This window comes from Carcharodon carcharias, chromosome 8 (genome assembly GCF_017639515.1).
Source record: "Carcharodon carcharias isolate sCarCar2 chromosome 8, sCarCar2.pri, whole genome shotgun sequence".
In the NCBI taxonomy this organism is placed as follows: Eukaryota; Metazoa; Chordata; class Chondrichthyes; order Lamniformes; family Lamnidae; genus Carcharodon; species Carcharodon carcharias.
Genome location: NC_054474.1, coordinates 176187756 through 176203007, shown reverse-complemented (window position 1 = coordinate 176203007; position 15252 = coordinate 176187756). Strand labels below are relative to the sequence as shown.

Here is a 15252-nt window from a genome sequence, read left to right as displayed (position 1 = left end):
CACTTTAGAAATTCATGTTTGAATCCTTCCAATCAGGTTTCCATAGTAGCAGAAATGGCGCTTACCAAATGACATCTAGTTGACTGTGACAAAGGTTAATTGTTCTTCCTCATCCTTCTTGACCTGTCTGTAGCCTTTGTCACATTTGGCCACAAAATTCTACCCCAGCATGTTTCTGCAATCATCCAGCTGGGCGGGACAATACTCAATCTGGTTCCATTCTTACCTATCTAATTGTAGCAAGAATCATTTGCAATGGCTTCTCTTCCCACACATTTATGTCTGTCACCCAAGGATTTTCTTTGGCCCCTTCCTATTTCTTATTTACATGCTGCCCCTCGACAACATCATCCAAAAACACAACATTAGTATTCACGTGTACGCTGACAATGCACAGCTCTACCTTGCCTCCATCTCTCTTCACCTGCAATCTGTCAGGTTGTTTTTCTGACATCTAGTACTGGGTGAGCAGAAATTTCTTCCAGCTACATATAATGAAGACAGAAACCAATGCCTTCACAAGCTCTGTTCCCTAGCAACCAACTCCACCCTCTCCTTGGCAACTGTCTGAGGCTGAACCAGACTGTTTGCAACCTGGGTGTTATGCTTGACCTTGGGTTAAATGTCTTACGACAAATCTGCTAAGACTGCCTAATGTCGCCCAATCCCAGCCTAATGTCGCCCAATCCCAGCCTAATGTCGCCCAATCCCAGCCTAATGTCGCCTAATCCCAGCCTAATGTCACCTAATGTTGCCCAATCCCAGCCTAATGTTGCCCAATCCCAGCCTAATGTTGCCCAATCCCAGCCTAATGTTGCCCAATCCCAGCCTAGTGTCGCCCAATCCCAACCTTGCCTCTGCTGCTGAAGTCCTCGGCCATGTCTTTGTTACCCCCCCCCCCCGCCCAGGTTTGACTATTCTTGTGCACTCTTGGCTGCCCTCCTTAGTTCTATCCTCTGCAAACCTGAGGTCATTCAAAACGCAGCTGCTCATGTGCTAAGTAGTGTTCATCCATTTGCCTTGTGCTCGCTGACATACATTGACTCCAGGTTAAGCAATGCCTCAATTCTAAAATCCTCACCTTTTGCCTTCAAATCCCTCCTTGGTCTCACCCCTATCTGTCTCTGATTTCCACCAGGATCCACCCTACTGTCTTCCCTCATTACCACATTACCTAACCTCCCCACCTAGAATCTCTGCATCATCTAATTCTGGCCTCTTGAGCATTCCAGATTTTGTTCATGTCGTTATTGCTGGTCATGCCTTCAGCTGCCTGGGCCCTGAGTTCTGGATTTTCCTCTTCCAATCTCCTCATTTTTCCTCATTTAAGAGGTTCTTTAAAACATAAGTTTTCGACCAAGTTTTTGGTCATCTGCCCTAAGGTCTTTATGTGGCACGGCATCAAATTTTGTTTTAAACTTTGTAAATGCCTTAGGACATTTTATGTTAATGATAAAGCATCACTGTCTCAAAGAAGATTGTTCGTTTGTTGGGACCACTTTTGATGTTGTGGAAGGGTTTCCATTGTCACTGACCGATTCTCTCCAAGCACAGAATCAAAGTGATGGTGACTCTTTTTGCAGCTTACTATCTCCCCAATAATCCTGTGCTGCAAGTCATTATCTTTCTGCCATCCTCTAGCTTGGCATCTATCCCAGATCTGATAGTTCTAACTCTCCATCTACACAGTGTCTTTTAACTGCTTTACCCTCCCTAATCCCATTTTCTTACAGATGTGCTATTGTTTCTCGTCACCTTATATGACTAACACCCACCCCTTCCATTTGGCCCATTAGTGTAGCCCCACTCTGATTAATGGAGATATGGAGCCAACATGTAAAAATGTTACGCCTACATAAAAGATATAATGAGTCAATATGTTGAGATATTACTCCTACACAAAGATACAAAGAGCACATGTCTATCTTGCAGCATCTTTTTTCCTTTCAGTTTTTCCTAGTGTTCCCACTGGGTAGAGTAACTTCTGAGATCTGAACAGATCTGGAGTCTGTTGTTGAGAGACCGACTCACTCCCCTAACCTGTGCAACATTCTCACTTTAACACATTTCTTAATGGAGCGTTTATACTATCCTTTGTCCATGGAACTTGGCCCAGGTACTTGTAATTGGCGGTGATTCTTGAGGTTATGAGCATTAAAATTGAGACATTGCTTAACAGTTTACTGTATATGCCATGGATATTGGGCTAAACATAAGATTCAATCTATTAGATGTATAGCTTAGTGGAGTTGATGTTGATCTTTGCTTCATCAATCTGAATGACCCACGCATATTGAACGTCAGCTGATTTTTGCTCCTTTTGATACAGCTGTTTGCTTCAGAACCCAGTTAAGCCTTGATTACTGAGCTTATAAGTATTTAATAAAGCTTTACAACTTTACTTTCTCTCTTATTCACTGTGTATAGGCGCCTTAAATTTCTTTTCAAATCACATCTTCCCCAAGGGAGATGGCGGCCCTAGTGGCAATGATGCTGAGCTAGTAATCCAGAGGCCCGGGCTAATGCTGTAGGACATGGATTCAAATCTCACCATGACAACTTGTGGAATTTGAATTCAGTTAATAAATCTGGAAGCAAAAGCTAATTTCAGTATTGGTAACCATGAAACTATCATCGATTGTCATTAAAAACCTATTTGGTTCACTTTAGGGAAGGAAATCTGCCATTCTTACCTGCTCTGGCAGTCTTACCTACATGTGACTCAGACATTAACTGCCCTCTGAAATGGCCTCATAAGTCATAAGCGATTAGGGATGGGCAACAAATGCTGGCATTGCCAGCGATGCCCACATTCTGTGAAAGAATAAAGGGAAAAAAAAACATGCTTACTGATTTGGGTTACAGATTATATAAATTTACTGTATAAAGTAAAATTTAATAGCTAGAAACAGAGTTTAATATTTTCTTGAAGCAAATTATTAAAGTTAACCAAAGACTGAGAAATACTGCTGAGAGATAATTCGCCAACCATCAATGTTCCTGTAGCCTGAAAGATACCTTGCAGGCTTTGTTTTGTGAGAAATAATGAGTGGGCACAAACCGCAAACAAATTTAAATAATATGCGTGCAACTAAATTTTCAAGGGAACGTTGCTGGCTGCCCAGTGCTCGGATATATCAGAGAGCTTGCCACGCAGTGAGTGTTAGCTCAGTGCAGAGCATTTAATTCAATTGCAAACCTCTATCACAATGCCACCTACAGGTTTAGCTGGTATTGGCATTTCTAGGTGGGTTTCTGATTGACCCAACTTGATATCAGACATTTTAACATTTTATGACTTTCTCAGCAATTTTAATATACAATATAACAGGGAGACTTACTTATTCAAAAATGTGTCTTTTCACAATAGTGCATGATTTATGTGTGAGCATAATTAACGTGATTGATAAATGTTTCTTTGAAACATTGCTGCAATTAAGCAGTTGCATTTAACTTAATGAGTAATTACTCAACTTGCATCTTTTACAATGAAAGGGTTCCAGGCATCTATTTTGACTAATGAGTGTTTCGCTGATTTTATTTCTGTTTTGTCTGCTTTTTCTCAACACAGTGTCGTATGATCTTAACAATGTAATTGTTGAATGTTTGAGCAAAGGTTCCAGGATACTAATTTAATTTGATTGGCATCCTAGTGAAATGTGATTATAGATGGACTGTAACACTGTCTGCATGACCATTAATGCATAAAAACTTGCCTGAATTTTAATCCGGCACTGAGTGAGTTGTCCTCTTTAATCAGTGTGCTGCAACAATATATTTATACAAACAAGGTTTAGTCAAGGGCTTTCATTCCTACTTTGAATGTAGAATTTTTTAAAAAAAATATTTTTCTTCAAAGAGTTTGTTCACTAACATGCAAATCTAATATCATTAAAAATTTTGCAATTGACTTTTATTGTTTAAATGTGCTGAACAGGAAGGGAAGGAAGACGTTTTTTAAAATTGGATAAGAGTGGAATTAATTGCACATACAAATTACAAGCACTCACTGAACAGTCATGGTGGCTAGACCAACTTTTTTGTCAGTTGCAGAATTTTTATACACTATTTGTTTTTATACTCTTGCCTTTTTTTCAGGATTCCAAATGTAATTTGACCCCACAAGCACCATTTTCACAAACCTGCTGTCTGGCAAACAATTTGTTTTTGTGAAAGAATTGCTTTGATGATTCACAGGATGCTGGTAGCTTTTTAAATATAATTTAACATGACACATAAGGCATTGTGCTGGTTGAAATTGAGAGAGGCCATGGCGAACTGAAAGAAGTGTTGCATAACAGATTGATATTTCCGATTCATAAACACAAGTTATTTTTTACTGATAAAATGAAAATAAAGGTCAAAAAGATATTGGTGCATTGCATGACCAAGGAAAACGGACTAGGCAAGCTTGAGGAATTGGGATTATTGGACCATAGTGGGTTGTAAATGCTTTAAAACGGTAGGGAAATGCAAAGCCTAGTTATAAGGTGAGTCCTTGTCAAGGTACAAGAGAGACTGCATGATGAGTTTTGATTTCAACTCTAGGCTGCTTAGGATGGCATACTTAGAGATTTGAGGGAATAAAAAAAGGAATATGAAAAAAAAGCCACTACTGACAAGAGCTGATTCTGAGCTGAACTTAATCAGAACTCTGGTCTCAACCCAGCAAGCTCAGCTTAAACAACTGAGGATGCAGAAATTGGCACTCAAGTCACAATTTTTTTTTTGGCAAGAGCAAAACCACCTCTACTGTATAAATTTTGAGCTTGAAACATTAGAATGGCTGACCTTTAAAAGCCATGGATGAGACAGAATACGGTTGTTACAATCAGAAAATCATCATTGATTTTGACCAAGAAACTTTTTCTTGGGTAGCTAGTGGGGGAGGTGGAGGTAATTGAAATGAGCAATGGTAGATTTAGGTTTGAGCAGTGATGATGTTTTACAGCACTTAGGAGAGGAAAGGGAAGGGCTAGATATGACTTGCATAGTAGGAGAGGAAAGAGAAGACAGATGAAGAGTGTGTAACAAGGAGCGGGTAATGAATGAAAGCCTGTGTCAGCCAGAATAGCATCTGTTAGGGATGCAAGTTAAAGTGAAAAAATAATCAAACTGAGTAACACACTTCTCAAAGGTCATCTTCATGTGCCAAACGTGAGAGAGTGATTCACATATTGTTGTGTTACAGGGTATTTCTTAAGTGGAGGATCTGAGACAGTGATCAGAAGAGCTTCTTCCCACACTTCCCTTTCCTTGTTATAACTCATAGAAAAGACCCACTGCAGTGGAGTTGTGCTGGGAGTTTCCTTTGGTAGTTGGGCCTCCTGAAATGCTGCCCATGGGTTGAGATTCCTCAATGATTAGGAGGAATCTGTCAACACATGTGGAGTTGAAAGGCAAAGAGCAAGAGAGAAAATTGGACAGAGCTAAGGAACAAAAAGTGGATCAGGAGAGCAAACATGAGGTGCAGAAAGGAAAGATTGTCTGGGGCGGCAGGTGGGGAATAGGATCTGGCAACTTCAGTGCATTGGAACATCTTGTTTGTCCAGAAACAAATATGGACAGATAGTTAATCTGTAACTATTCATGACTGAGAATGTCTAAGTGACCCCTACAGCTTTTAACTGTAGTGAATTAATCTGTAAGGCAGGAGTTCCAAGTACTTGGCTTATATGAAAATACGACTCAGTTGCCATGGAAAGCAAGCAATTATTTTAATTCATGGATGTGGTGGTCGCTGGCAAGGCCAGCATTTATCACCGAATCCTACTTTCCGCTGAGAAGAAGCCTTCTTGAATACAGTTTTGTGGCTTGCGATGCCATTTGCAGAGGGCAGCTAAGAATCAACCACATTGTTATGGGTCTGAAGCCATACAGATCAGATTGGATATGAATGTTAGGTTTCCTTCTCTAAAGGACATTAGTGAACTAGTTGGATTTTTACAGCAATTTCGTAGTTTCATGGCCATCATTGTTACTAGCTTTTATATTTCAATTATATTAACTGATTTTTAATAAGTTTTGTGGGTTTTTAATGGATTTGTGAACTGTTCACACTTTCTTTGATCAAAAAGCTAACTTATTTCCCAAATGGTGACAAATTTGTACAAGGCTGTAAAAAAAAAAGCACAATTATCAATGCTAAAATTTTCATTAAATCCGCCAATTGCCATATTGGAATTTGAATTTATGTCTCTCAACAACTAGTCCAGGTCCCAGGATTACTCATCCAATAACATTACCACTATGCTTGTACTTGTGTTTTGTTTCACTGGATGATGGCTTTGATGTTCGAGACCATTACAGTCTATACTGACATGTATCATTCGTTGATATCTTAGCTGTTGTACTGTAATATTAGAACGTGCTATTTTCCTGGACTAAAGCAGCTACAGGAGAAGGGAGACTCGCTGATCTGAAACCTATGCTCGTAAAAACAATTCAGCTTTTTCTTCCATACTGATTACTTGTAGCATCGATCAACTGCTCTGTAGAAAGAGCTTTAATAAAATTTGTGATTTGAATAATACAACTGATAAATCGCAACTTTTCTTTTGTTCTTGGATTGTACCCAACCTGTATCTGCTTTGTAGTTACTTCGTTTTGAAGTGTTATTCTTATGCATCGTATGTGGTAGCATATTTGTGCTCAATGAAGGATCCACAAATAGAATTGAGATAAATAACTATTGAATCTGTTTTGATGGTGCTGGCTGCGGAAATAGATATTAACCAGAGGACCAGAAGAACACCCTGTCCCTTTTCCATTTTGTCATGGGATCCTTTACATCCACCTGAAAAGGCAGAAGGGACTTTGGTTTAATGAAAGATGATAGTTATGAAAGCATCCCCTCAGCACTGCACTGAAGTGTCAGCCTAAGTTATGAGCTCAAGTAGCAGAATGAAACTTGACATGTGATCTTTCAATTTAGAAGTGAAAGTGCTGCCTCCAGTCAAGGTTGATTGTTGGCAAAATCATTAGGTTGCCCAAAATTAAAACTGCCATTTTCCCCCTACATAACATGGAGGAAATCCCTGTCTCTGCTTGAAAGTACGTGGGTGTTAATAAAACTATAAAGTAGATCCATGTGGTTTTACTTGACTTCTAATTTACACTGTAATTAACTTATATGTACTTTAATTTTATTGTTGATAATTATGTGGAACTACTGTCAAATCATTCCTTCGAGGCTTCCTAGAAAAAGGCTAGTGGGAGGGTTGGGGGCTGTATTTCAGTGGACTGATAGTCCAGATGGCACTTTGTAAATTTAGAAGTTGCTGATACCATTGACATATGTTACTTAGGTTTGTAAAGATTCCTGTTCAACTTTGTGCACGAGCTTGCATTTTTAATTACTATCTTTAGAATGTAGTAACAGGAGAGGACTGTATGGCACATCGAGCCTGCTCTGCCGTTCAATATGATCGTGGCTGATCTTCAGCTTCAACTCCGCTTTCCCACCTCTCCCCATATCCCTTGATTCTCAGCCTTAAATATATTCATTGATGGCACATCCATCACCTTCTGGGATAGAGAATTCCAAATATTCATCATAATTTGAGTGAAGAAATTTCTCCTCATCTCAGCCCTAAATGATTGGCCCCTTATCCTGAGATTGTGTGGCCCCTTGTTCTAAATTCCCCACCCAGGGGAAACATGCTCTCAGTATGTATCCTGTCAAGCTCCTTCATAATCTTGACTGTTTCAGGGAGATCACTTTTCATTCTTCTAAACTTCAGAGAATATAGACCCAATTTACTCAGCCTCTCATCATAGGTTACTCTGTCATCCCAGGGACCAATCCAGTGAACCTTCTCTGTACTGCCCCCATTGCAAGTATATCCTTCCTTAATTATGGAGGAATAAAGGTCAGGATTTTTCAGTCGGCATGCTCTTGGGGGGGGGTGACACACTGAGGGGTAAAATGACGAGTGATGACATCAAATGTGCGTCCCGAATGTCATCGCACAGTTCCACGATATTTCATTCAGTGGGTGTGCACCGGAGTCAGCTGCACACCCGCCAATATGTAAATGGCCTATTGTGGCCATTCAGGGAGTCATTGATGTAATTGTTAACGCTGCCGGTCCAACCTTAAGGTTGGGGGGCAGGCGAAAAGCCCAAGCGGCCTTCGCGTATTTTAGGAAACTTCATCCACGAGCGGGATGAGGTTTCCTAAAGCTTATATTAAATAAACAAATAATTTTTCCGCAAAATCAAAACATGTCCCATCTCATGTGACACAATCGCATGAGGGGACATGTTTAATTGAATTTTACATCCATTTATTTAATAATTACAATAGCCCTTCAATTACCCGAGGCAACTCCATGACTCGGGGAGATTGAAGCGCTGCTTTGTGAAAGAACGTTGGCCCTGAATCTCTCCACCCCCCCCGCTCACAGAAGTAGCGCTGAGCGCTACCGCTTACGTCTTACGCTGGGCAGGCCTTAATTGACCCAGCTGCATAAAATGGCAGCGCAGATGGTGATTGGCTCCGCGACCACCCGCACCCGCCGAGCCTGCCTGCCGCCTGAAAAATTCAGGTCAAAGTTGCATACAGCATTCCATGTATGGTCTCGCCAACACCCAGTACAAATGTAGCAAAGCTTCTTTATTCTTGTACTCCAATCCGCTTGCAATAAAGGCCAACATGCCATTTCAATTCCTAATTGCTTGCTGCACCTGCATGCTAACCGTTTTTGTGTTCCTTGTACAAGTACACCAAAATCTCTTTGAACATCAACACTTATAAGTTTCATGCCTTTTAAAAAAAATTTCTGCTTTTCTATTCTTGCAACCAATGCAAGTAACCCCACATTTCTCTGCATTTTCCTCCATCTGTCATCTTCTTGCTCACTCACTTAACCTGCCTGTATCTTTTGGCAGCCTCTGTGTCCTCCCCACAATTTACATTCCTACCAACTTTATATCGTCGGCAAGCTTATATATATTACTCTCTGTCTTTTCACCTAAGTCATTAATACAGATGGTAAATAACTGAGGCCCCAGCATTGACCTTTGTGGCACTCCGCTAGTCATTGCCTGCCAACTTGAAAATGCTCCATTTATCCCTACTCTCTGTTTGCTGTCTATTAAACAATCCTCTGTTCCCCTTTTTTTGGTTTTTGCAGGATAGTAATTGGTGCTTAAGGATTGGCCAATGCAAGCAGGTCTGAAAAAGTATCTTTAAATAAGTTCAATCCTAAATTATAGAACTTTTTCAGCTGAAATTTGAAATTGCAAACAGTTCAAATGCAGAAAACAGTTACGGTGTTTTTTTTTTGAAGTTTCAGTGCTACTCAGGCTTCAATATGCATCCAGTTGAAGTCAATAAATCATGTTACATCATGTGTACTGTTCTATCGATGACACTGTTCCTGTAAGGAATGCTTCTCATTCTGTAACGAGATTTTAAAAAGGAGATCTCTGAAGGCAAAAACAGAATTACCTGGAAAAACTCAGCAGGTCTGGCAGCATCGGGGGAGAAGAAAAGACTTGACGTTTCGAGTCCTCATGACCCTTCAACAGAACTAGGCAGTTCTGTTGAAGGGTCATGAGGACTTGAAACGTCAACTCTTTTCTTCTCCGCCGATGCTGCCAGACCTGCTGAGTTTTTCCAGGTAATTTTGTTTTTGTTTTGGATTTCCAGCATCCGCAGTTTTTTGTTTTTGGTCTCTGAAGGCTTTGGTTGCTGAATGGTCCAGCATCTTCTCAATGGGTGCACTATTAGAGAGTGTTTGCTAAGTTAAAGCTAACATTTAAATGTCAAGATAAATTTTAGATGGATTGAAAAATGTACTCTATCTGCTGCCATATCGCATTGTCACTTTTTTATCTTGCAGGAAATCACTGAGCTAAAGAAAGAAAACTTTAATCTCAAACTTCGAATCTACTTCCTGGAGGAGCGGATGCAACAGAAGTTTGATTGTGGCAGCGAAGATATTTTTAAGATGGTGAGGGTTAAAATAATGTAGGAACATTTAATGCAAATGATGTGCACACTTACCAATACATGAGGGAGATTTAGTGACTCGTAGTCAGCTTTCAGCAAACAGATCCGTAAAGAAGGTTTTTTTTAAATTTAAAATTACCAATCTGCTGGAGATTGGAAATAAAACCAAAAATGGCTGGAAGCACTCCAGCTTCTATAGAAAAATGTTTCAGATCAGTGATTTTTCATCAGATTCTGGGGGTTGCTAATTGACCAGCCACACACATACCATGGCGACTGGAGCAAGCCAGAAGCTGGGTATATTGTGGCAATTGGCTCACCTGACACCTCCAAAGCCTCCGTCATGCTGGAGCCTGATGGAATCCTCTCCGCTTGCTTTGATGGTTACATTTTTAACAAAACTCAAGAAGCTTGACCCCATCTGGGATAAAACAGGCTGCTTGATTAGCACCACATCCACTAGCTCAAACATTCACTCCCCCATCATTGGCACATAGTGCACACTACAACCACAATCTGCAAGATGGACTGCGTCAGGGTTTCTTTGGCAGCACCTTCCAAATTTGACCCCCAACACTACCTAAAAGGCCAAGAGTCACAGGTGCACGGGTGCACCATCACCTTCAAGTTAAATACTTTATATTGCTGTTCATTCATTGTTGGGTCAAAATATTGGAACTCTCTACTGCACAACATTGTTTAAGTACTGTCACCTCATGGCCTGCAGCAAATCAAGATGGCGACCCACCACCATTTTCTCAGGAGTAACCAGGGATGGGCAAATGAAGGCTTAATATGCTAGCAGCCACACCTCAAAAATAAGAAAAGGAAAAGAATCACTTTTATTAAAAAAAAATGACCTAATTCTACCATCCTGTTCACTTTCATACCATTGCAAACATCATTTTCTTCTCATCCTGGAATTTATTCTAATAATCTAATGCTTGCTGTCTTGCCATTTGTTTGTAACTCAGTTTCCATTCACCCTGTTGCAAGCCTACAGTGACATTCTTCTTGTTTGACTTCATGGCTTTCAACATGCCATTCTTCACCCTGTTGTCTCCTCAGTAGCCTACTTCCTTAAACCAATACTCTCATGGCTTCAGTTCTACCTGTTCTAATACACCTGTGTAAATATCCTGAAAAACTTATTTTCCTATGTCTGCATACTCCTCTACAGTGACCCAAGACATCTGCTTTGGCTTGCTAACACTTCTCATCTATGAGTGGTCCTTGGTGCAAATCTCTGTCCAGGAGGATCAGTTCTATGTATGTCAGCGATGCATAGATTTACCTTTCAATGACCATGCTGTTAAATTACCCGTCTTGTCATTAAGTTGGGAGACTGAATTTCTTGTAGGTTGGTACTTGCAAAAAGCTATCCTGTCTGGTGCCTAGCAGAAACTTCATATTCTAACCCCAATCCTATTTCCCTTCAGTGTCCACTTAAACTAAGTGCAACAATGCACAATCTTTTTCTGTCCCCTCAAGATTCAAACTTCACATCTAGTTCATCACCAAGAGTTGCCTCCAATGCTTATCTTTCACTGCTGCTTAAACCCTTGACTATGTCCTTGTCATTCTAGATCAATGTCCAAATGGCCATTGAGCTGGTTTCCATTTTATTAAACTTCTAACTCACCCAGAATCTCTGGTAACTGTATTATGCACTACACAAAGACCACCTTTCCTAATACTGCACGATATGTTAAAACTGCAGTTGGCTCCCATCATTTTGTGCATTTAATTTCACCTGCTGTACCTCTTGCCACCTCGAAGTTTCTCCTTCACAGCCTAATCTATTACACTGAACTTTTGTCATTCACTTCATTCACCTATTTCCATCCCCCCACCCCCTCCCCTCACATGAGGCCCCCTTTCAGCCCCCCTCTTCCTGAGTTTGACACTGAACTATGAAGTACCTCAGGATGTTTTGCTAAATTAAAAACACTATATATATAAATACAGGTAATTAAAGCTAAATACCAGAATAATGTTTTCTCTATGAAAATATGTGAATTATGACTGAAATAACATTTGAAGCAAATTTCCGAAGTTTTGCATGAACTGATGGCCATAATGCTACTGTTCAAAAAAATTGTGTTCCGTTTGAGTTTATTACTTGTAACCAGACCACTAATCCAATTTTATAAGTTGTAAATTCTTGACATCCTATACATGTATTAAGCATGCATTGATTAGATTTTTGTTTTTAATTTAAATCTCCCCATCATCAAAATGCACAACCCTGGCCAGACTAATGCATTATGCCAGTTTAGATGCAAAGAGGATTCTGATAGGTTCTGGTGTGGTATCACATAATATTGTTAAACGTGCTGGCCATGGAAAGACTTGTGATACTCTGTTTATTGCTACCTTGTATTCATTGTGGAGGAACACAGTTATTGGGTGGGATTTTCCGCACTCCCCCTTCCGCAACCCCCCCCCCCCCCCCCCTTGCTGGGATCTTCCAGTCCCGCTGCAAGTCAATGGATTTCTAGCTTGGGGGTCTCCTCGTCCGCGGCGGTCCCCACCTGAGACGGGGCCCGAAAATCCCGGCCATTGTCTTTAGTCTATTTATTGTCATTTGGGATTGTTTTTTGTAACACATGCACTTCTTCAATTATCTATATATCTTCATTCAGGACAGATAGTGTTTGTTGTCGAGCAAAATTGGAATAAATTGAATATTTTTAATATTCTGAAATAAATCTTAATTTGTTAAAGTAATTCTCTTTACTGAAGGCTAACTTTTATTGGAAGCTGTTGAAGCCAGTTTTAAGACTGTTGATCCTTTTTTTAAAAAATGCTTGAGTAAAACCAGCAGTATTGTGAGCCAGGACATATTGTCCAGCCTGCAGTCTCATAGAAGAGACTGGCTTTGCATTTGTAGAATACTGAAGACATGTGCCTTAAATATTCTGATTGGTTAGCTGCAGCTAAACCATTCCATTTTTCTTATTTATTAGTTAGTGGGCTTTTCTTGTTGTTTTTGCAGAATATTGAACTCAAAGTGGAATTGGAGAGTTTGAAGCGTGAACTAAAGGAGAAACAAGGACTTCTTGTCAAAGCTTCGTAAGTCCTGGTTAAATATTAAATGCATTTTTAAAAGACCTGAGAGCCACTTGGTAAACTTCTAAATCTTTCCCAATCAACATGTATGTTTCAGTTTTTGTGAGTTGAAATAAAAAGTGCTGATTACCCCTTCCCCACTTTTTAAAAAAGTCTCCTTTTCCCTTCTCTCTGAGTACAGTTCCATGACACTGAAACCTTATCCAAATGGTCATTCTTGACACATGAGCCTGCGTACTAATTGTCAGCAGGGTATATTGCTGAGCTATTAGGCCAGGCAGCTTCAGAGGAGAGGGAAACAGAGTTAATGTTTCAGGTCAATGAACATTTTTTTTTCAGATTTCCAGCATCTGCTGTATTTTGCCTTTCTATCAACAATCCCAATTCCCAAATAAGTCGGCACAGACCAGGAATTGAACCCAGGACCTTCTAGTCTCTATTTGTGGTGTATTTCTCCTTGATCCATTTGGGAGCTCAGTAGGTGGATCAGTTTAATTATTAAGAAAAGTAGACAAAAAGTTTTCAAGCCTGAGAAAAACCATCCACGAAGGAATGGTTATTATAATGCAGCAATGGGATGTAGATTTAAATCTGCAACAATATTTGAAAATTTTAAACTTTGGTTCCTGTTGTTCCTAGGCCACTCATCAATATTTATGATACTTCTTGTTTTAGCATTGTGGGAAACCCCTTATTTATATCAAATCAATAATTACACCTGCATGCCAATGATTTAATTGAGGTACTGAACTAGAATTGCGTGTGATTCTCAACTGGGTATTAGAAATGAATTTAAATACAAAACACTTTAATAACTGTAGCTCAACGATTTTTGTTTCAGTTTCTTCATGATGTCAGAATTTTAAAAGCTATTAGGAACTGTTTCAGTTTTAAAAGGAAATGCAAATTTTATCAGAAGGGAATAATCAAAAAGTTAAAGCAGCCAGAAAAGGAAAACTAACAAATGAGCAATTAAAAATTTTGTAATAACTAATTTGCTCCAACGGTGGAACAGTTGCAATTATTCATGCTGTGGCTGAGTGAACGCTGACGGTGGGTTTTCCAGCCACGCCCACCGCCAGGATCATCCGGTCCCACTGAAAATTAATGGACTTCTGGCTGGGCCACCGATTCGCCTGCCTTGGGTTCTGCCATGACGGGGCTGGAAAATCCCGGCCGAAGACTTTTGTGCAACGTACTTCATTTTAGTTGAAGTCTTGAGTATTAATATCTCAAGCATACTGTTCTGAATCACATTGGTTGATTTTTTTCTTTCTGATAATGAAGCCGCAAGTCACAAACTGAACAAACATAAAGAAGTAATACAACAACATATAGCTCCCCTTCAGTAAAAATGCATGTCATAGCGCCTATGCAAGACAGGAAGATAGATGCCAGTCATAGAATGGAGGAATTTAGGAGAAAGTTAAAAGATCAGATTAGAAGTAATTGAAGAAATGACAATATAGGCTTGATGAGGTAGATGTTCAGAGGCTGGTTCCTTTCACTGGAGAGTATAGAACTATGGAGCAGAATCTCAGCAAAGACCATTTCGAACTGAGGTGAGAAATTTTTCCATTTGGAGGCTTGTGAATCTTTGGAATTCTTAACTCCAGATAATCAGTTGTTGAGTATATTCAAGGCTAAGATTATTAGATTTTTAGATTTGAGGAACATGAGGGACCTGGTGGGAAAGTGGAATTGCATTTGAAGATCAGTCATGAGCGTATTAAATGTCAAAGCAGGCTGAGGAGCCATATGGCCTATCCTGTTCCTATTTCTGATGTTCTTATGGAATGTGTTTTAGGGAAATTTTTCAAAGTAGTATGGAGGCTGTAGGATGAAGTTGTTTTGGCATGGATTTCCAGATGGTGGCCTTTGATGTGAAGTGTGGTGTATGGGATATGAGCAATAATCTGAAGTGAGAGGTACGGAGAATCTATGCGGCAAAGTGAAACTGAGGAAGCTTGCTCACATAGAGGGGTTACAGGAGGGTTTTGAAGATGAAAATCCTGAAATTGTTTTGTTGGAGCACAGTGTTATTGGAAGCAATAATTGGAGCACTATTGGAATTCGGTAAATCAAGATCAATTATGTGGGTGAGTGATTGTTCTGACATTTTCAATATCTAGTGGTCCACATACGGAGTAATGCTCCCACTACCCTATAATTTATCAGCTCAGTTCTGATGAGTAGGACTTATGGAGAGAACTTTTTTTTGA

At 39.9% G+C, this 15252-nt stretch overlaps 1 protein-coding gene across 8 annotated transcripts in view; it reads left to right on the top strand.

The window, feature by feature from the left end:
• cdk5rap2 (CDK5 regulatory subunit associated protein 2) overlaps window positions 1–15252 on the top strand; it is a 162118-nt gene that overhangs the window by 19600 nt on the left and 127266 nt on the right. For all 8 annotated transcript variants that reach the window (XM_041193297.1, XM_041193298.1, XM_041193294.1 and 5 more), the window contains exons 4-5: window positions 9849–9959; window positions 12957–13033. In XM_041193297.1, the coding sequence (XP_041049231.1) occupies window positions 9849–9959; window positions 12957–13033 (188 nt within the window). The remainder of the gene's footprint in view (window positions 1–9848; window positions 9960–12956; window positions 13034–15252) is intronic.